Source organism: Pagrus major, chromosome 22, assembly GCF_040436345.1.
Source record: "Pagrus major chromosome 22, Pma_NU_1.0".
Lineage (NCBI taxonomy): Eukaryota > Metazoa > Chordata > Actinopteri > Spariformes > Sparidae > Pagrus > Pagrus major.
Genome location: NC_133236.1, coordinates 30,434,032 through 30,456,047, shown reverse-complemented (window position 1 = coordinate 30,456,047; position 22,016 = coordinate 30,434,032). Strand labels below are relative to the sequence as shown.

Here is a 22,016-nt window from a genome sequence, read left to right as displayed (position 1 = left end):
TTTATAAAGAACAATCATAACCATAATCATGTAAAAGAAGTCTGTGCATTGTTTGTTTGCATTGAAATGTTATTATTGGTCTAGTGTTACAGCCATAAGATGATGGGAACTGCTGTTCGGTAGTTAATGCACAGAATATATTCTAGCTAGCTAACGTTCTGACAATGGATGCATAATGAGAACTGGACTCAGTGTTGGAGGCAGAGCCACATTCATTCCTATGAAAGCTGCTCAGTGGCACATGAAGCCAGAAAAGTTTGACTTCTGGGTGTAAGATCATGGAGATCTCCTGCGTCGTGCGGCTCATAGAGCGTGAACACTCAAGACTTCTGCCTGCTGAGTGGACAACTTCCTGTTTAGCCCTCTGCTAACTTGAATGAGGACAAAATTATTTAAATGTGCAGCTCTTCTAGACTTTTCAAATGTTATCAAAGCAAATGGATCCAATTCCGACTTGGCTCCAAAAAATTAATCCACAGTTTTACAGCCGCTTCTATCACAATGTCAGCTTAATGTAAACCTGCTGGTCCTGATAATATCTCTGGTTGTTATTAAAACCAGCTGATCAGCTCACTGATGTTATTAATGACATTTTTAACACGTTGCTCTGGCAGCAGACTGTTCCCTCCTGCCTCCATCGTTCCTCTTCCTGAACAGTCTGCTGTGTCGAGTCTTAATGGCGGCCTGTGGATCTCACCACCATCCTGATCAAGTGCTTGAGAAACTGGTTCTCCAGCACATAAAGACAACATCCCTGCCAGCCTGGACCCTCACCGGTATGCTTTCAGAACCAACAGATCAACAGAGGATGTCATATCCACTGCCCTCCACTCAGTCTGCACACAGCTGCAGAGTAATATTCAGCTCGGCATTCAACTCAATCTCACCATGAAGCTGATTGGAAACTAAACACTCTGCAACTGGATACTGGACTTCTTCTCAATCAGACCCCAGAGAGTTCTGATTGGCTGTCACACCTCCTCTATGTTAGTGCTCAACACCGAAGCTCCGCCCCCTGCTGTTTACTCTGTACACCATGACTGCACTCCAGACATCAGGACGACTCTTAGTGAAGTATGAGGACGAGAGTAATGTAGAATAACATTGTGAGATGATTCATAAAATTATCATTTTCATAACACGTTACAAAAATAATCACAATCAGCTGTGATATATGTAAAGCTCATATTTAGTCTAGTTTTACTCTTTGTAATATATATAAAAGTACTGAAAAATAGACAGTTTTTGACTTTTTTCCCACAACAGTCAAGAAACAGCTTCTGCTTCCTGTCATAGCACATTTTCTACTGTATTTTTATATCAGCACACTGTTTTCTAACCGTTTCACATTGTGTCATTGTTGAGGAAACATGTTGTTAAGCCCTGAAAGCGTTGCAGAACAGTGCAAACTATTTTCAGACTGATGGTGTCCTCAGGATTTTAAACTGGGCCGGTGTTTCCCCGGGACCAGCTGTGTTACATGGTCCTACAGGGGCCAACAGTGACTTCATGGTGCATTTAAGTGCACCTTGTACACTCAGAAAGCATTATCAAATGGCCACAAAGGTCATTTAAAACATTGGCCTTCATCTGTCAAATATTATATCACTAATAATGCAGCCTGTGATGTCACTGGACGACATAATCTATAATCCAGTGTCTAGCTGTTTTTACTTAACCCCGAAGGTACCAAGTACTTACAAAAATACATACAACTTATTTCTACTTCATTGTTGCTCCCTTGTTCTAAGTTCTGTATCGTAGTCACCTGGACTTGTTTCAGTTTGTTAAAGACGTCTCACCTCTCATCCAAGAGGCTTCTTCCGTTCTAACTAACTGGAGGAGCTGCAGGCTTTAAACTCTGTATGAGAGTGTCCTTACATAACGTGGGAGTGTCCTTACATAGTGTGGGAGTGTCCTTACAGAGTCGTTAGGGACACGTGTGAGCTCTGAGTTTCAGAGTCATTACGGCCACTTTAGGGCCAGGTGAGCCCAGGTGTGAATGTTTGTTAAGCTGTCTGAGGAGGGAACTCAGTACTGCATTGTAGGTGGGTGATAAGTGATGTCTTAGGTCACCTCCTCTGTTCAGAGACAGTCGTTCCAGTTTGACATAGATGGATTCTTGTTCTGCTGTACCAACCAGTGAGTAGTTCATATGTACTGATTTATATGACAAAGTTATACTGCAGGTTCAGAGGAATTAAATGATAAATGTTGGGAAATTACACTTTAAATCAAACTATACGTTTTATAGTGTGATGATAAATATTCTTTTTTCATCTATCAGTCCTCCTGTGAGTGAAAAAGTATAATCCCAGTTTTACCCCTATGTTGGAGCTATCGACTGCTGTGTAATTCATTATTACTCTGAGACAATTTTCTCCCGGGTGGAGACCAATAAAGTAACCTTAATTACACTTGTGGTTATTTTGATGGTATTTTATTTTAACGAGCAATTGGAGATAAATTAGTTTAATTACAGTATCACTATTATAGAGTTAATGTGGGGAATTGTTAATGCTTTTATTTTGAAGGACGGGGCAGATTGGTCACTCCAGGTGAGTCTACAGGTCGGCAGGTATGTGACCAATTCATAGTATTCTTAACAGGCAGCAGGTGACTAAGTTGTTGGTTTCTTTGACCCTGAAATGGTCAAAGAAATAAAGATCCTTCCTCACTTTCCCTTTGTTAGATGTGCTGCCTCAGTGATCATCTGATTTTAAATCACAATCACAATTTGTGACACAAACATTTTCTTTTGACCTTCTGATGCTTCCTGTGAATGTAGTGATGCTGTTTGGACAGCAGATGGCGCTGGAGAATTGGGCCTATGAATCACAGACATACTGTATATACATAGACGCCTCACTGAGCGGGTTGGCCCGTTGCTGCGATCAGTCAATGGAGTGAACTTTGTAAAGCTCCTTCTACAAAGTGCTATGAGTTAATGCCTCTCATTGACCCATTCACACACGTACAAATATATCTGGGAAACAGACAGGAACCAGAAACAACGTCCGTTCTCTGATGATTTTAAACGCTAACTACTCCTTATATGTTTAGTAAACAGGTAGGCACCAAACCACCGGATGTATTTTTCTAATGTGTTTATGAGTGTTTACAGCTGCCAATGTATGTAACGCTGTGACTGTGATGATAAATGACAGTTAAATATTGAATCTGTGTCTATAAAAACCAGATCCTGACATGTAAATGTGACATCTGTGGGAATAAAAAGCACTGACGTTTACTTTTAACTGATTTTGATGAATCGTTTTTTATATCCAGTGATTTTAACTACTAATAATGACAATCATTAAGACAAAAAAATAAAGTCTGCAAATCAAAATAAGACACTGCAACTGGCAGTGAGTCAGCTTTCTTTTCTTTTAGCAGTGAAGTGATATACTCCTAACAGAAAATTATACACTTATTATATTGTATACAATAACATTTTATGGTAAAAAAAACAAACAGTAAAGTTGCAGTACGCTACTATTATAAATAAGCACCATATATTACGCAAGTCAGTTGTCCATATTTAAAGTTAAATTAAATTAAACAAGCTGACAGTAGACAGTGACATGTAGAAACGCTGGTATGGTCCTTTAAACATTCTGACACTTATGTCTGTTACTGCACCAAGTGTATGTATTTTTTACGTGGCAGCCTTTTTGTTTGTTTGTTTTGTTCTCTGTTTTGTTTTTGTGTGTGTGTGTGTTTGTGCTGTGTGATGTGTTTTTTTTGTGTTTGTGTACTGCAGTGAAAAGATTATTGTGTTGGGTATGGTCTCCAGGAAGAATAGCAATGGCTTTGCCAAAGCTAATGGAGATCCAAATAGATGAACAAATGAACAAATGTTCACTGCATTTCCCTCTGAGGGACAAATAAGTAAGTAATCTTAAATTTTAGCACTTAGTTCTTATATGATATTGATAAAAAAAATGTAGACAGCTGACTTGCATAATATAATGTGCATATTTATAATATTAGAATACTGCTAATTTATTTTTTTAACCATAAAATATTATTGTATACAATAAAAATGAGTGTATAATGTTATGTTAGGAGTATATCACTTCACTGCTAAAAGAAAAGAAAGTAGACACACTGCCAGTTGCAGTGTCTTATTTTGATTGATTGTCATTATTAGTACTTAAATGAATATAAATCACTGAATATCAAAACAATTCATCAAAATTAGTTAAATGTCAATGCTTTTGAGACAGAAAACGCAGTTTTCACATCTGCTTGTATTTGTTTACACGGCAGACCTGCCATCCATCCAATATGGCGGCGACATCGACGTACGGTCCAGCGAGTCAATTTGGCGTTATGTCTATGCTATGAATGACGTCATTGATTGGGGTCAATGAAAGTGCGACGCCCCCCATCTGAGAATGAAACTTTGGGCCCACATGGCGGCGGCGTTTTACTGAACTCTGATGTTTCCATATTGAACTCTGATGTTTCCATATTGAACTCTGATGTTTCCATATTGAACTCTGATGTTTCTTTATTGAACTCTGATGTTTCCATATTGAACTCTGATGTTTCCATATTGAACTCTGATGTTTCCATATTGAACTCTGAAGTTTCCATATTGAACTCTGATGTTTTTTAAAAATTGTTATTATTATTATTTGTTTATTTTTTTTTAAATTATTTTGTATTTACCCTCTCCCAGTAGTCGTATTATACCGTTCTGACCCATACTCCAGTTCAGAAGGTGGCGGGAAGAAGAAGAAGAAGAAGAAGAAGAAGAAGAAGAAGAAGAAGAAGAAGAAGAAGAAGAAGAAGAAGAAGAAGAAGAAGAAGAAGAAGAAGAAGAAGAAGAAGAAGAAGAAGAAGAAGAAGAAGAAGAAGAAGAAGAAGAAGAAGAAGAAGAAGAAGAAGAAGAAGAAGAAGAAGAAGAAGAAGAAGATTCATGGGTGTCAGGTGACAAAACAGGAAGAGAAAGACGAGACTTCCCGGACCTCCCGGGACCACAGCGGCTTCAAAACGAGTCGACAGCAGAATTTTAATTTGAAAGAATCAGCGCGAAGGAAGGTAAGAAAATAGAACACCCCAGCTAACAGAGTGCTAACAGACTGCTGATAGAGAGCTAACAGAGTGCTAACAGACTGCTGATAGAGAGCTAACAGAGAGCTAACAGACTGCTGATAGAGAGCTAACGGAGTGCTAACAGAGTGCTAACAGACTGCTGATAGAGAGCTAACGGAGTGCTAACAGAGTGCTAACAGACTGCTGATAGAGAGCTAACGGAGAGCTAACGGAGTGCTAACAGACTGCTGATAGAGAGCTAACGGAGAGCTAACGGAGAGCTAACGGAGTGCTAACAGACTGCTGATAGAGAGCTAACAGAATGCTAACAGACTGCTGATAGAGAGCTAACGGAGTGCTAACAGAGTGCTGATAGAGAGCTAACAGAGAGCTAACAGAGTGCTGATAGAGAGCTAACAGAGTGCTAACAGACTGCTGATAGAGAGCTAACGGAGTGCTGATAGACTGTTAACTCTCTGTTAACAGACTGTTAACAGAGAACTAACAGACTGCTAACAGACTGCTTACAGAAAGCTAACTGACTGCTAACAGAGTGCTAACGTGTCTGTGTGTAAATAAACAGAGAGCAAGATGGAGGCAGGAAACATCACGTGTCCGACATTCATCTGATTCAGAATTAAACTGGCACAAAAAGTGAGCTGGACACTGCTACAGTGAACTGAGGTCAGATTTAATATGTGAACATTTAAATCAGAGATCATTTTAGATATGAAGATGCAGATGAGGATGAAGATGCACTCTGGACAGCAAAGGAAGAATTTCATTGTACATGGAAACATGTTTCCTTACTGTGAATATGACATGAAAGACTTTGAATCTTGAATGGTTATCAACAGAGGTTAAAGCAGCTTATGAAATGATTGGAGTTTGGCACACTGATGTTTATGTATGGACACGGAAGACTTAAATCTCATGTAATTTACTGGAGTTTGGAACAGACAGACAAATGGAGGATGTATTGATCGATTATTGTTGTGTTTCTTTTCAGTATTGATAATATGTTCATTACTGTATTGATTATTGATCATAAAGTGATTACTGGATTTTCCTAACAGTAGAGATGATTTATAGATTAGGTATTGATTACACAGGATAATGAACTTCTATCAGTGGATTGGATGACAAATTGATCATTATTTACTGATTGATTATTTATTGTTTCTGCCCTGCAGTATGGAGGATAATGACCATCACGTCATCACAGTAAATGGGATGATGTATTGATAATTGACTCATTTCTTGCAGTATTGATGATATATTGATTGAGTTGTTTGATTGTTTACCCTACAGTATGGAGGACGAAGAACTTCTATTGGTGGATTGCATTTTGTATTGATTAATGATTTCTTGCAGTATTGATGATTATAGGTTGATTATTGATTGACTATTGATTGTTTCCCTGCAGTATGGAGGATGATGAACTTCCGTCAGCGGATGGGATGGGTGGGTGTGGCTCTCTACCTGCTGCTCAGCATCGTGGCGGTGTATTACGTCTTTGAGGTCCATAGCTTCAGTTTGGAGCACGTGCAGAGAGGTGGGACCAGCCCCTCGGCTCCACCCCTCACCAACAGCTGGTCTCAGAGCATCAGCTCTCGCCTGCCACCACTTCCTGTCTGGATGTGGGCATCGGTCTTCCTGCTGCCATACCTGCAGCTATTCCTTTTCCTGTTCTCCTGTACGAGAGCCGACCCTCGAGCCGTTGGCTACTGCGTGCTTCCTGTCTGCCTTGCCCTGCTGTGCAGCCGGCGCCACGCTGCCCGTAAACCGGCCAATCAGAGAGGCTCGCCGCTCATCGACACGTAGAGAAGTCGACCAATCAGTGACAGAAGGACGGGGCCATAGGGGGAGGTTGAGGCCATAAAACAAACTGAACTGTTTGTGTTAATGTTTGTGATGTCACTTCCTGTGTGCCTTTTTTTAATCTTTTAACAAAGACTCCTGTTGGATTTAAACCCTCCGCCATGTCTGTCAGGACCAGAGTCAAACTGCCCTGAGCATGACTGTCAGGATCTGGTCAGTTAGTTATTACTGTAATGCCACACATAATCCTGCGCTCTGATTGGCTGTCCCGCAAGTTTAGCCTGTTAGCATCAGTACTGTTGCTATGGTTACCTGCAGTTGGAAGTTAAACTGCAGCACGTTCAATCTGAAATCAGCATCTAGGTTGAACGACACACTGTGTCAGAGGTGTTAACCAATCAGCAGTCACTCACCGGAAGACATTAGCCAATCAGCAGCGACGTGTCTGAATCTGCGGAGCGTTTGTATAACACATCAGGGTGTTGACCGCACCTCATTTTTGTTTAAATTAATGTTTTGATACATACTGTTGGGGCTGAACGCAGCTTAACCTGACAGCTGCAGGCCAAACAGCCAATGGAAATACTGGTGTTTAATGAGTCCCGTGACATATGCTGGTTACCATGACGACATCAATAAAATGACAGCAAAAGAAGTGAAGTTAAGTTTAAATGTTTTTATTTTGAAAATTAAAAATTTAACAAGTTCAGAAACAAACTGAGATGAGTATCACAATACTGTGCTACTGCAGTAAAACGGTGGTACTGCAGTAATACTGTAATACTGCAGTAATACTGTGATACAGCAGTAATACTGTGATACTGCAGCACTGCAGTATTACTGCAGTATCTAACCTTGCTGTACTGCAGTTATCTGGTCTCTGGGACTTCTGTTAATCCTAAATGTCGTGTCACTGCCACACACACTAAAATCTTCATGAAACCGACAACATGTGATTTTCTTTGTTTAAATAAAGATAAATTATTTTCTATAAATTATTTCTATTGATGTTACTTGATAAATATTTGTGATTACATTTAGCTGTTGTGACCTGAAGCTGCTCTGGACTCGAGGTGAACTCACCTGTCCTCAGAGGTAACTGATCAGTGATCAATGACTGACCGATGGAGTAGAAGAAGAAGCTCACCACATTTTGAAAAGCACTTTTTATTTTTGGTCTTCATCCGAGTGTAAACAGTGAGTCAGACACACCTGAACCTGCTTCATCTGGTCATGTGACTGATCACCTGACATCATCATGTACAGTCCAAACAGGTAAGACAGTGACGTCATCTTGTCTCACGCAGCCCACAGGTGTTTCAGGTTTTGGATCTTTTAGCTGGAGGTTGAACTTCAGAGTTTTCAGGATGATCTGCCTCTAATTCATCACTGTCCTCCTCCTCCTCACCTGCGCATGTCAAACAGGTGAATCAGAAGAACGACAGCGGACATTTTGAAAAGCACAGGTGGAATAACAAACACTACTGATGGCCGCGTTCATTCAGGTAAGTCAGTTCAGTACTCAGGTCGAGTGTCTACGGACAGGAGTCATTGTTCATGTTATCAGCACCACTTTCACCTGCTCTGACACGTCAATGTGTCACAGAGCTCACAGGTACACTGACCGGTAACATCCGGGTTCTGAACAGCCTGTTCTTAATCTCGGACAGGTAGCAGAGTGTGTCCTGCTGTGATGTTAGCAGTTAGCATCAGTTAGCTCACCTTCTACGCAGTCTCCAAGGGCTTTTTCCCGATCCACCAGTTCGCTGAGCAGTCGTGATACGTTCGGGTTTAGGTCGTGAATCCCGTTGATCAGAGAACTCAGATTATTTTCTACATTAACGCTGATCTTCTCTTTCACTCCATCTCTGAACTTCAGCTCCGCATGCACAGCCACGGCCGCCATCTTTGCTACAGCGTCGTGCTGTCGTCATCACGTACCGTCTGCCGCCCTCAAAACCCTCGAAAATTGTAGTTTCATAGCCTTTAAAATAGTTATTGTTGTTGGTAGTATTCGGGGACGCTTCCAACTTTTATTCAGATGTTGAAAATAATTTTCTTTCTGCAGGAACACGGGATGGGTCTTTATTTGACCAACATGTTATAAATTAAGACACAGGACTGATCTGTAGACTTTACGGTGTAAAGACTCTTTACGTGATCTCTGGTTGTCACGTGAATGCACCACAGAGCCACCACAGTACGTCATTATAGGTTATTTTCGTCATAATGTCATTAACGTTCATTTCCCGTCACACTTTAATGAGTTCTTGTTTCTCGGCTCGACTCTTTTTCTTTATGTAATTTGTTTTGTTTGAAAACTCGCTGACCTCTGACCCCTGAATGCCGCCAAATACGATCTGCGGAAATAAACCGGAAGTTGTCATTGGGCTAACAGCAGCTAGCGGGTTGATAACAAAGATCCATCAGCTGATCAGGCGTAGCGGATTATTGATTGTTATTGACCGGGTTATTGACTGGTTTACAGTCGGATCAGACGGTGCAAACAATCCGCCTTACGTCCGGTTCGGTTCAGTTTCGGCTCGGTAAGTTCGTGTTTTTAATCACGTAACTGTATTAGTTAGCATTAGCAGGTAGCGGATTCACATGCATCTCTACTGATCAAACTAAGAGATGCTAACTGAAGCCGGATTTCAAACGCACTGTATATTGATTGTTTCCCGATCATTCAGCAGCTGATCAGACCGACCTGATTGCATCGGATAGATGCACACAGAGCTCACATAAAGACTGAGGGTGGCGCTGTTTGCGACGTCATCATGTACTTAAGAAGTCAAGTAACCACCAAGAGATGAAAACGTACACAGAATCAGTAGCGATAGAAACAGAATCAGTAGCGATAGAAACAGAATCAGTAGCGATAGAAACAGAATCAGTAGAGACGGAATCAGTAGAATCAGAATCAGTAGCGATAGAAACAGAATCAGTAGCGATAGAAACAGAATCAGTAGCGATAGAAACAGAATCAGTAGCGATAGAAACAGAATCAGTAGCGATAGAAACAGAATCAGTAGAGACGGAATCAGTAGAATCAGAATCAGTAGCGATAGAAACAGAATCAGTAGCGATAGAAACAGAATCAGTAGAGACGGAATCAGTAGAATCAGAATCAGTAGTCACACTAGAGTCACAGACTCTTCTATATTTTGTGATGATTTTAGCTGTAGGTTCTGAACATGTCGGAGGAGCAGACAGTGTCTCTGGTTGATGTTCTCGAGGAAGATGAAGAGTTGGAGGAAGAAGCTTCAGCTGTCCTGGCAGGAAGTGACTCTGATCACTGCTCATATCCTCAGGTGAGTGCACCTGTATGAACTGTGTGGCCACTATATTAGGAACACCTGTAAAATCTAATATGCTTTAAATTCTATCTGTGCACATACAATAATGTTTATGATCACTGAGTGACTTCATCAGATCTGATATATATGAAGTTTATTGTAAACAAGATAAAAAAGCATTGAATATATATTGAATTTGATGGTTCAAACCACATTTGCAGCTGCGACTCATTCAGCCAGATATTGAACAGATGTTGAACAGATGTTGATGTCTGCTGTAGTTTCATTAACTGAGTGTGGAAACATCACTGACTGTTCACATCTTTACAGTCAGCTGCTTTGATGTTTTCCCACCCAGTAATCAACATTCAATAATCAATACAGTCAAATGCGGCATCAGAGATGTTGGGTTATTTTCTTTTTCAGAGATCCTTTATTGATTTGTTTGTGAAGATGGTTCACTCTGGACAGATTTAAGAAACTGAAATTTGTAACAAACTGAATCACTGTCTTGTTGTTTTTTTGCTGAATCACTGACATGTTTTTTGTTTATTTTTGATGATTATTTGAACTTATCAAAAAGCCGTCAGGATAAAGTCAAGCAGTTGTTGTAAAATATCTTCCTATGGAAGAGTTTGTCGAGACATAAAACCAATGATCTGTTGATCTTTACTGATCCACTTGTGATGGTTCAGTAACGGCAGAACCGTCAGTGCTGAGATAACGTTAAAACCGAATCATGAGCCTGCTGTTACTGAGGTCAAAGTGAGTGATGGTGTTTTAATGGACTGATTTATGTTCACAGGGGTTCAGTGTGATAATATTCTTCAGGGTAAACAAAACAATAGAAACACCTCTCAGGATGATGTAGTCCAGTTCATCTCAGTTAGAAATATGTAGTTCTATTAACAGCTGAGTGGAGTTTGAAGCTGATTGATCACATGATATGGCTCAGGGGCAGGTTTATCAATACTCTTTATTGATACAGTACATTATAACTCCTCCTGGTCCTTCGTGTGACTCTGCAGATAAATGAAGAACTAATTAATTTATATTTCAAAGTGTTTTCAGCCTGTTTGTGTGTATTCATTTGTGTAACTGTGTGTATTTCTTCATGTGTATTTTAGGGCTACGTGAAGCGTCAGGCTCTGTACGCCTGTAACACGTGCACACCAAAAGGAGGAGAGGCAGCAGGCGTGTGTTTGGCGTGTTCATACAAATGTCATGAAGGGCACGACCTGTTCGAACTTTACACCAAGAGGTCGAAGTCAAATATCATCTTTACGCATCATCGATTATAATAACCTGTTGATTGAATTAGATTTAATGTGTCAGTGAAAACATAGTTTATTGTCACATTGATCAATCAATCAAATGTAAAACCTATTGACTGTTGAAACAATTGTTCAGGTTATAAAGGAAAAGCCCATGAAATTGAAATCTGATTATGAATAATTATAAAACTAATAATGAGAGCAAACATGACGATGTCACTGACTCACTCTTCTTCTGTGGTTGCATTAGGAACTTCCGCTGTGACTGTGGAAACAGGAAGTTCACAGAGCTGCAGTGTAAAATCTTTCCCGTGAGTTCACATGTGATCATATAAACATTATTTACACACATCAACACAAGCAGAGTTCAGATCTGACGAGTTGCTGAGAACAAAAACACATGAAGGACTCAATGTCAACCTTCCATATGTTCTGTTTTTACTGGATGGTAGTGATGTGTGCAGGTCATGGTTTGTTGATACCTGCACACATCCAGCCTGTTAGGAGAGTCAACCTGTACCCAACCTGACCCACCAAACAACTTTATACATTATATTAGCTCAAATGTTTGGAGTGAAGAAGACGGACTGAGCGCTGTGTGTTATCTGAGGTGATGATCCTGCTGCTGTGTCTTTCTCCTCTTCCTCCACTGCTCACTGTCGTCTGAAGAGCATGAAAGAAATAAATAAATTGTCCAAATCAGTGTTTTTCATTGTTGAATAACAGCGAAAATCATTTTGAACAATTAACAAGTTTAAACTTTGAACACGGACTCATAAACAAACAAACAACACATTCTTCACATTGTAATGGTGAAGTGTTATTAAATAGTTATATGTAGTTCGACACTAGTGTAGAAAAAGAGTCCACATGTCCAGAATCAACCTGTTTCAAAGAGCTTTGAGTAAACGCTGGAGCCAGCATGAGGGTTAGGGTTAGGGTCAGCTCTGCATGAACAGACCAGGAGAAATGTAGAAAACCAGAGGCCTCTTCTGATTGGATGAATTACTTCACATAACTCATCCTGTGTGTGTGTGTGTGTGTGTGTGTGTGTGTGTGTGTCAGGAGAAGGAGGAGGTCAACACTCTGAACAAATACAGTCATAACTTCTTTGGAGTTTACTGTACCTGCAGCCGGCCTTACCCTGACCCAGACGACCAGGTGAGATATACACCTGAGACTCATCTGTCCACCAGGGGCCCGTTCCGTAAAGTGATCTTACCAAATAAGCCCGGCTCATTTCAATTAGTTCCATAACGCAAAGCCACACAGTCCAATCTCAGTTTCTATGGCAACTGAAACTGGGAAACTAACCTGGTCCGAGATAGGTTAGCTGGCAGGTTAGCTGGCAGGTTAGCTGGCAGGTCAGCTGGCAGGTCAGCTGGCAGGTTAGCTGGCAGGTTAACTGTGTGATATGAAACATTCAAGCTAAGGGTGCTCCGATCCAGATTTTGGGGCCAATTACTGGAAGCAGTGACCGCTGATACTGACCAGAAGGATGTTTCTACACTTTGTCATCTAAACTTAGCACAAAAAGTAAGGAAATGTGTGTTTGGTAGATTATTTCTTTGTTGTAACGATGCTTCTTGGCAATAAATCTTATACCGTTGGAAAGCCTGTTTATTTCTCTTTTAAATGGTGCCACATTTGTAAGGAACATGCATTTGTGGGATGAGCAGCAGAGCTCAGTATATGGGTTGTCCCCACGGAAAATTTGCCAAATCTTCTCTGCCAAACAGCTTATTCTGCCATTGACTTGTTTGGTGTTGTTGGTGCATTGGATGAAGAAACAAGACATATTGGCAATTTAACAATTCATTAATTTAACAAACAGGAGCCTCAGTAGTGTGTGGAAGAACCATACACAGCCGCAACAGCCTGGAGCCTCCTCCTCATGCTGGTCACCAGCCTGGTCACACAATCCCATTCTTCAACCAGCATTTGTCGCAGGTCAGCCAACGTGGTTGTGTTGGTCACTCTGGCACGAACGGCAAGCTGATCCCACAAGTGTTCAATGGGGTTGAGGTCAGGACTGCTGGCAGGTCATTCCATCCTCTCTACTGGAGGTAGTCTCTGAGAAACCAGCTTTGTGTGACCAGGCTGTCTTGTTTCTCCAGACTTCAATCCACCAAACTCCAAATTTATATATATATGTATACAGTACTGCATGTGTGTGTATGTATGTATGTATGTATGTATATGTCTGTGTGTATGTATGTATGTGTGTATATATATATATACCCCATTGAACACGTCAGTACTGTATATCGGCCGATAACAATCAGTGCTGATCAATTCGAGCACCCTTATTTCAGGCTCATGCTACATAAAATAAGTCTCAAACTAAACTATTATTATTGTTGTTGTTGTTATTATCAATGATAGTAGCTTCATAATTATTAACATTACAACTGCAAAAAATATAATGATCTGAACTGTATAGATCTATCTGCCTCTATCTCTATTTTCTTTACAGGAAACATGTTTTAAATGTTTTGGTTCATACATTTAAATGTTTAAAAATGAAACTGTGAAATGTTTAATGTAAATAAGTCTGTAAATAAGTGCATGTCGTTATTTTGACCAGTTGAACCTGTTGAATTAGTCTTGATGGAGCCGTTTAACTCTTGACTTCAAGTCAGAAGTTTAGTCTTCACAGGTGTGTTCCTTCATGACTATCTGTGGTTGTGTCCAGGTGGAGGATGAGATGATTCAGTGTGTGGTGTGTGAGGACTGGCTGCACGGCAGGGTGAGTCCAACACAAGTACCTGACACAGGTAACTGCGGTACACCTGACACAGGTGACTGACTCACCTGTCTGTATTTTCAGCACCTGGGCGGTGTGGTTCCAGACTGTGTGGAGCTTCAGGAGATGATCTGTGAATCCTGTATGAACAAAAACCCTTTCCTCTGGACCTACGCTGCTCACCTGGCAGGTAAAGACTCCTGTTCATCTGTCATGTTTTCATGTTCATGTGTTCACACACAGTTTGTGTGTCTCCTGCTGATCTCAGAGTTTAAAGGTAGAACTTTTAGATTGTTTTTTTATGATGATCAAATTAATTAAATAGAAAATGTGCTGCTTTGTTTTCGATGTAGCCTCCTCTTTGTTTGTATGTGTTGCGACTTTTTTTAGGTAAGTTCTCACCTAATAATAAGAAAACATTATCACTTATTCAAATCAAATTCAAAAAACTTTATTTGTCCCCGGGGGGCAATTTAAGGCACGTGGGATAGTTGTACCCAGACACAAACAAGTCAGCATGTTAAAAGAAGTCAGTACTTGGAAAAGATAAATACGAATCAAATAAGAAAAGAATAAAATAGAGTAAATATTCAGGAGCTGAGCAGCCTCGGGAACAAAGGTTGCTCTTCTCCTCTGTGTCCTGCAGCTCGGGCAGCAGAGCCGGCGTCCTGAGAGGAGCCACTCAAACGCTGGGAACAGAGCGTGGGAGGAGTCCTGAAGGATCCGGAGCTGTCCTCAGTGTTCTGACTGGCAGTCCAATGATTTCAGAGCAGACTTTGACTGTGCTCTGCAAGCGCATCCTGTTTTGCAGGCTTATGGGGTGGAACCAGCAGGTGATGGAGAAAGTGATGACACTCTCTATGAAGGAGAAATAAAATGTCTCATTTACCCCAAAAGTGTTGAGCTTCCTCAGGAGATACTGCTGCTGCTGGCATCTCCTGAAGATCTCCTCAGTGTTGGAGGCAAATTTAAACGTACTGTCAAAAATTGTGCCCAGGTATTTGTCCTCCTCCACCAGCTCTACATTCCTCCGGTGGATTGTGCTGATGGCAGCTGCAGCCAGCTCCCTCTGCTTGCTGGAGAAGGTCATCACCATCTCTTTGGTCTTCTGTGTTTAACTCCAGGGCAGATTTATCACATCACTCCACAAACTCCTGCAGCACTGAGCTGTGGTGATGTGAGGACCTGAGCAGCACAGGAGAACTGTCATCCTCGTACTTTACCAGAGGACAGTCAGGATGGGTGGACCTGCAGTCATCTGTGTAGAGGATGAAGAGCAGAGGTGAGAGGACGCAGCCATGAGGGGAGCCTGTAGAGGTGTCGGAGAAGGTGTTGTTGACCAGCACCCTCTGTGATCTGTTGGTCAGGAAGTCTGTAATCCACAGGATCAGCTGCTCGTCCAGGTGGAAGCGGGTGGAGAGTTTCTCTGCAGGGATGTGTGGCTGTAGGGTGATGAATGCAGAGGAGAAGTCAGCCAACAGGAGTCTGGCTGTGGTGCTGGGTGGTTCCAGGTGTTTGTGTACCGTGACCATGATGAGTGTTTTGGCATCATCAAACCCCTCTGCTTGCACGGTACCGAACTGGAGTGGGTCCATCAGTGGGTCAGTTACTGTGATGATGTGTCTCTTTATGACCCTCTCCATAGCCTTCATCACGAGAGAGGTGAGAGCCACAGGCCTCAGGTCGTTCAGAGCTTTGACTGAGCTCTTCTTGGGGATGGGGATCACTGGAGTGCTTCCACAGCTGGGGAACTGTGCCGCTGTCCACATGCCCCCCAGCTGCTCTGCACAGCACCGCAGGACACGGCCACTGATGTCGTCTGGGCCAGGTGCTGGGTTCTCCTTGCTCCTCCTGAGGGCTCTCACCACCTCCTCCGTGTTGAAGGAGAGTTCAGCTGCTGCAGGCTTGAGGGAGGAGATGATTGCTTCTAGCCAGGTGGTGTCTGTCTCGAATCTAGAAAAAAAGGAGTTGAGGTCGTTGGGGAGGGATGCTGGGCTGCTGCCCGCTACCTGGATAGTCCTGTGGATTGAGTGAGCAGTGTTCACAGTGGCCATGTTCTTAATCCCCTGCCAGGCTGAGCGGAGGCTCCCTTGTGTGAATTTTTGCTCCACCTTGTTCTTATACTTCAGCTTGGCATGTTTTATGGCACGCTTAACCTCTCTGTTTACCTCCTTTTTTACAGATTCAATGCCGGTGAAGAATACTCTTTTCTTTTTACACAAAAGGAGATGTATGAAGACACCGTGTCCACTTGCTCACTGATGTTGCTGGAGGGGGCAAGAAGGTTATCCCAGTCTGTGGATTCAAATCATCCCTGCAGAGTTGCAATGCTGTCGTTGGTCCACTGCTTGATGTGTTTGGTCACCTGCTCTGTCCTCCCTATGACCGGGGTGTAGGATGGTACTAGCAGGACGGTGTTGTGGTCAGCAAGGCCAAGGGGGGGAAGAGCAACTGATCTATATGCATCTGGAACGGATCCATAGCATTTATCCAGAGTCTTCCCCAAGCGGGTGGTGCAGGTGACATATTGGTGAAATCCTTTCAGTGACTTGTCAGCTGAGCAGTGGCTCCCAAATTCATCCTGGGAGACTTCCTGGGAGAGTCAGAGGATATGAGTTCCAGTTTGTTTACAGTTTTCTTTATGTGGCCTATGGCAGTGGAGGCATTTGCTTTGGGGTGAATGTAAACCAGGATGAAAAACAGCTGTGGGAACTCTGGGAAGGTAGAAAGGGCAGAGGGAGACGGCCAGAAGCTCGATGTCGGTGTTGCACAGCTCCTCTCTGACGATGACCATTGAGCACCAGCGTGTTTATACATAGAGACACACACCGCCGCCATGTTGTTTCCTGTTGAGCTCCGTGTCTCGGTCCAGCCTTATGTGGGGGGGGGGGGGGGCGGGGGGGGGCGCGAAGCCATCAATGTACAACATGTCAGCACTGTCGATGTTTTTTAACCACGTCTCCCTAAAAGGAAGAATGGAGGCAGTCCTGTATTCATGCATGTGGTTGACGTTGGCTTGCAGCTAGTCTGTTTTTTGACACAACAAGCGCACGTTAGCCAGGATGACTGAGGGGAGCGCCCGGTATTTACATTTCTCCCTCTTAAGTCTGGTCCTAATTCCACCCTTTTTCTTTCCCCTCCTGGTCACCTTCTTTTTGTTGTTGAGTCCACTTTTTCCGAAGAGTGGTCCCGTAGTATTTCCTCAGGAAACGTGTCTGTGGTAATGCCTTGATGGGGGTGAAATGAAGCGAGCCGCAGCAGAAAGTCTCTGGTGTAGGTGACTCGCAGCCCGTCGGGAAGATTGAGATTGCTGCAGTCAGCTGAGATAACCTCCACAGACAGCCAGAAGAGCAGAACAACCAGAGTCCAGAAAGGCCCTCGGGTGTCCATGCTGAGATCTATGTAAATTTCCAGGCAGCATGAAGTAATCCAGCAGAACAAACAGCGACCAGAGAGCCGGAAGTCTAAACACAAAGAACAAACAATGGCGGAGCCCGCGAAGACGTTCACGAGAGTTTGAAAGTTGAAAAGAAAGGGAAAAAAAGGCAGCTAGATGCCGTTAACCTGGTCGGTTGGTGTGTAGCGCGGCAGATGACATGTACGTCCACAGATTAATGAAAAAACTCACGAATATTACACAAAATATACAAAGCTGTACAAATCAACTACTCTATGAGCTAACCGGTCGACTGCACGAGCAGTGACCCGGAAGAGGAAGTCTTCTTCTTATCAGTTGATAATATTTTGTATTGATAGTCTGAATCTGTGAAGTTATCAAAATGAAATGATGCAAAGTAACCCAAACGCAAATGTACTTGGTTACTTTCCACCACTGCTGACTCTACATTTTCACACCAAGATGTTTATTTTTACTGTAGATGTGTATCAGTTCCAGATATTGATTTTAGGCCTCATTGATTACTGATATCTGACATTGACCCTGTCGGTTGAAACTCATGAAGAGGATACGATGTTTCCTGTTTGTCAGTCATGCAAAGAGCCTGTTAGCCTAGCATGTCCGTCTGATGATCAATCAAAACCTCTGTGATGTGTTCAAGGTCCTTCTGAAAGCACAGATAATCACAGTACTGATGTTTGTTACCATTAAAATGTTTCACCGTGTGTGAAGTAAAACTGGTCGACAACCATATCTGTCCGTGTGTGCATCGTACACTTCCTGTCTCTGTGATCTACTTCCTGTTCAGTTCCAGGTGCAGACATACAGGTGAAGGAGGTGAACGATGCGAAGGAGGTGGTGGCGGTGAAGGAGGAAACAGGAGCAGATGAGTCAAACACAAACCTTCCTAACAAAGAAGAGAAGGTGAGAGGGTTAAACTGATCTGAGTTTAAATGTGCATGTCTTTAATATGACATCACGTGTCTTTAATATGACATCACGTGTCTTTAATATGACATCATGTGTCTTAATTATGACATCACATTTGAGCTCTAAAAACGTCATCAAACTTTGCAAAAGTTTCCAAAATGTATTTCTCTGAGGCAAGTTACAGAAATACAAACTGATTGATCATACCGGATCAAACTGATTGATTGTACCGGATCAAACTGATTATTAATGTCATCAGCTGGAGTCATTAAATCATCTGATACACTAAGAGTTCAAACTGATTATTGATCTGATGATCTGTTACTGTCACAACAAACATTCTGTTTTTATTAATCAGTTTAGTCCGTGATGATCCTTAACCTTTCAGGGTGATGATGTCATCCCGCCCAGCTGTAAGCGGAGTCGTGAGGAGTCGGAGCCAAGTTGTAGACTGACGGAGCTGCAAGTGATTGGTCAGAGAAGAGTCCAATCAGGAGCTGTCTTCTGGCCGTCAGCATGGCGCTCCAAACTCTGCTCCTGCAACGCCTGCCAGGTAGAATCACCTGTCTGAGTTCCTATTGGCTGAAGCTCTGATGGTGTAACTATGAGGTTGTGGGATAGTTTAATATGTACTTCTGTTGATGTGATGATCGTGTCATCAGGAGCGTCTGTCTGCCGCCGGTCTGTCTTTCCTGTTGGACGAATCGGACACTGTCCTCGCCTACGAGAACAAAGGGAAGAACAACGAACAGACGCAACGAGGTCACGACCCTCTGATGTCAGCGCTTGACAACCTGAACCGCGTGCAGCAGCTCGAGATCATTCATGGTACACAGAAAACTACAAGTATACATACAGTACTACAAGTACTACACAGAAAACTACAAGTGTACACACAGTAATACAAGTACTACACAGAAAACTACAAGTATACACACAGTACTACAAGTACTACACAGAAAACTACAAGTATACACACAACACTACATACACACACAGAAAACTACAAGTATACATGCAGTACTACAAGTACTACACAGAAAACTACAAGTGTACACACAGTAATAAAAGTACTACACAGAAAACTACAAGTATACACACAGTACTACAAGTACTACACAGAAAACTACAAGTATACACACAGTGCTACAAGTACTACACAGAAAACTACAAGTATACATACAGTACTACATACACACAGAGAAAACTACAAGTATACATGCAGTACTACAAGTACTACACAGAAAACTACAAGTGTACACACAGTACTACATACACACACAGTACTGTCACTGTGAGTACTTGAGTTACTTGCGTTTGTTGGTTTCAGGTTACAACGACATGAAAAGTGAACTGAAGGACTTCCTGCAGAGATTCGCTGCAGAAGGAAAAGTGAGTTTGAGACTGAAGACTGTGATGATGTCATGTGAGTGTCTTCTCTGATAGGCTGAGTGATGATGTCATGTGACTGTCTTCTCTGATAGGCTGAGTGACGTGCGATGCGATTGCCTCTGCTCTGATAGGCTGAGTGATGATGTCATGTGACTGTCTTCTCTGATAGCTGAGTGATGATGTCATGTGACTGTCTTCTCTGATAGGCTGAGTGACATGCGATGCGATTGCCTCTGCTCTGATCGGCTGAGTGATGATGTCATGAGACTGTCTCTTCTCTGATAGGCTGAGAGATTATGTCATGTGACTGTCTTCTCTGATAGGCTGAGTGATGATGTCATGTGACTGTCTTCTCTGATAGGCTGAGTGATGATGTCATGTGACTGTCTTCTCTGATAGCTGAGTGATGATGTCATGTGACTGTCTTCTCTGATAGGCTGAGTGACGTGCGATGCGATTGCCTCTGCTCTGATCGGCTGAGTGATGATGTCATGAGACTGTCTCTTCTCTGATAGGCTGAGAGATGATGTCATGTGACTGTCTCTTCTCTGATAGGCTGAGTGATGATGTCATGAGACTGTGTCTTCTCTGATAGGTTGTGACTCCTGATGACATCCGTCAGTTCTTCGAGCAGCAGCAGAGTCGTAAGAGACGACGAGTCGATGCCGGACGTTTCTACAGCCCCTGACAACCTTTGACCTCCAGCTGTCCCTCTGATGACCTTTGACCTTTCGTCACCTCCTGACTGGGAATGTCCTCCATCCGCTATCTTCTTCTCATTTCTTCTTTCCAGGCGATGTTGTGGATTTTCTGAATAAAGTTTTTATCTTCATTTTATTTTGAAACTGTCAGACTTCCTGTTTCTAACGTGTGTTTCACCAACATTATGTGTCTGTTTCCTTTTTACTGAAAACTAATAAAACTGAATTATGTGAGCCAACAACATGGAGTCCTGTCATATTTCAGGATGAATCAACAGAACTAATTGATTATTGATGATGTCACAGTGGAAGCTTGTTGGGTTGATTTAAATTAAACTAAACGCTGAAAATGTAAATAAATCCAGAATATTTACAAAAGAAGTGAAGGAAATAAGTCTAACAATATTTGTAGGCTGACTGATGTCTGAGGCTTCATGTTTGAAACCCAACTGTTCCTCTCCTTTCCCCATCCTCCTCCAACACCCACGTTGCAATGCACATCTCAGAATGTCTGGCAGACATCTCCTCTTGGACAACTGCACATCACCTCAAGCTCAACCTTAGCAACTCCTCTTCATCCAGGGGAAAGAAAGCTCTCAGATGGACCTTTCAGTCACTGTCGAGGACGTCACAGTATTGCCTTCATCAACTGTGAGGAACCTGGGCGTAATCCTCGATGACAGACTATCCTGCACCCCCAACATCACCGTGGTGGCCCGATCCTGCAGATATTTCCTCTAAAACATCCGCAGGATCCGGTCTTTCCTCACAACGGACACAACGCAACTCCTGGTCCAAACGGTGGTCATCTCCCGCCTGGACTACTCCAACTCGCTCTTGGCTGGACTCTCAGCCTCTGCGACTAAACCGTTGCAACGTATCCAGAACGCTGCAGCGCGCCTCGTTTTCAATCTACCCAAATTCTCCCATGTAACCCCCCTCCTCCGTAACCTCCACTGGCTTCCTGTTGCGGCCCGCATCCGATTCAAGACCATGGTGCTGGCCTTCAAGGCCGTCAACCGAACTGCACCCATCTACCTCCAAACACTGATCAGACCACATGCCCCTGTGCGAGCACTTCGCTCTACTACATCAGCTGGCCGGCTGGTACCGACTCTTCTGTTCTGGCACCTCAGTGGTGGAACAAACTCCCGACCAATGTCAGGACAGCAGAGTCACTCGCCATCTTCCGCCAAGGGCGTAGGTTTGGTCTCAGCTTTGGTAGTGACATTACCAACCTCACCCCACCCGCTTCTTGAATAGGAAGTCGAAACGGTAATACCACGCATTTCATTACCACTAAGTGGTCAGTAGATGGCGACTGTGCACCGCAAATAACAGGCAAAACATTAACGGTATCCAAGATCATAATGGATAGGCCTATGGATATTTAGACCAGCACAGCAGCCCCAG

The 22,016-nt window shown here is 42.7% G+C and overlaps 3 protein-coding genes across 5 annotated transcripts; 2 read left to right on the top strand and 1 right to left on the bottom strand.

Moving 5' to 3' along the window:
- The first annotated feature begins 4,961 nt into the window (after positions 1-4,961).
- Positions 4,962-6,953, top strand: tmem251 (transmembrane protein 251). Its single transcript, XM_073492641.1, has 2 exons — positions 4,962-5,049; positions 6,470-6,953. Exon 2 carries the CDS (start codon positions 6,478-6,480, stop codon positions 6,865-6,867), a length of 390 nt encoding a protein of 129 aa, XP_073348742.1. The 5' UTR covers positions 4,962-5,049; positions 6,470-6,477; the 3' UTR covers positions 6,868-6,953.
- A 1,062-nt stretch (positions 6,954-8,015) lies between these two features.
- On the bottom strand, positions 8,016-8,780 carry LOC141017856 (uncharacterized). The gene is made up of 2 exons (XM_073492642.1): positions 8,587-8,780; positions 8,016-8,272 (listed from the first exon to the last, which is right to left on the bottom strand). Exons 1-2 carry the CDS (start codon positions 8,768-8,770, stop codon positions 8,184-8,186), a joined length of 273 nt encoding a protein of 90 aa, XP_073348743.1. The 5' UTR covers positions 8,771-8,780; the 3' UTR covers positions 8,016-8,183.
- On the top strand, positions 8,279-20,739 carry ubr7 (ubiquitin protein ligase E3 component n-recognin 7). Of its 3 annotated transcripts, none has more exons than XM_073492639.1 (12): positions 8,279-8,369; positions 10,047-10,178; positions 11,291-11,424; positions 11,688-11,748; positions 12,503-12,598; positions 14,133-14,186; positions 14,268-14,373; positions 18,389-18,504; positions 18,899-19,063; positions 19,173-19,338; positions 19,841-19,902; positions 20,498-20,739. In XM_073492639.1, the coding sequence occupies exons 2-12, from the start codon at positions 10,062-10,064 to the stop codon at positions 20,588-20,590; spliced, it is 1,170 nt and encodes a 389-aa protein (XP_073348740.1). In that variant the 5' UTR covers positions 8,279-8,369; positions 10,047-10,061; the 3' UTR covers positions 20,591-20,739. The 3 variants fall into 3 exon arrangements, with proteins under 3 accessions (XP_073348740.1, XP_073348739.1, XP_073348741.1); XM_073492638.1 differs by lacking the exon at positions 8,279-8,369 and adding an exon at positions 9,247-9,410; XM_073492640.1 differs by lacking the exon at positions 8,279-8,369 and adding an exon at positions 9,320-9,410 and having other exon boundaries at positions 19,841-19,936; positions 20,498-20,612.
- The last annotated feature ends 1,277 nt before the right edge of the window (positions 20,740-22,016 follow it).

What these genes read in the sequence shown, in the direction of transcription:
- tmem251 (XM_073492641.1), top strand. Translation starts at nt 6,478, where the DNA reads ATGATGAACTTCCGTCAGCGGATGGGATGGGTGGGTGTGGCTCTCTAC.
- LOC141017856 (XM_073492642.1), bottom strand. Translation starts at nt 8,770, where the DNA reads ATGGCGGCCGTGGCTGTGCATGCGGAGCTGAAGTTCAGAGATGGAGTG. An exon ending in CCTTGGAGACTGCGTAGAAG is followed by an intron (nt 8,273 to 8,586) that starts GTGAGCTAACTG and finishes TGACATGCGCAG; the next exon opens with GTGAGGAGGAGGAGGACAGT.
- ubr7 (XM_073492639.1), top strand. Translation starts at nt 10,062, where the DNA reads ATGTCGGAGGAGCAGACAGTGTCTCTGGTTGATGTTCTCGAGGAAGAT. An exon ending in TTCGAACTTTACACCAAGAG is followed by an intron (nt 11,425 to 11,687) that starts GTCGAAGTCAAA and finishes TGGTTGCATTAG; the next exon opens with GAACTTCCGCTGTGACTGTG. An exon ending in TTCCTAACAAAGAAGAGAAG is followed by an intron (nt 18,505 to 18,898) that starts GTGAGAGGGTTA and finishes TTAACCTTTCAG; the next exon opens with GGTGATGATGTCATCCCGCC.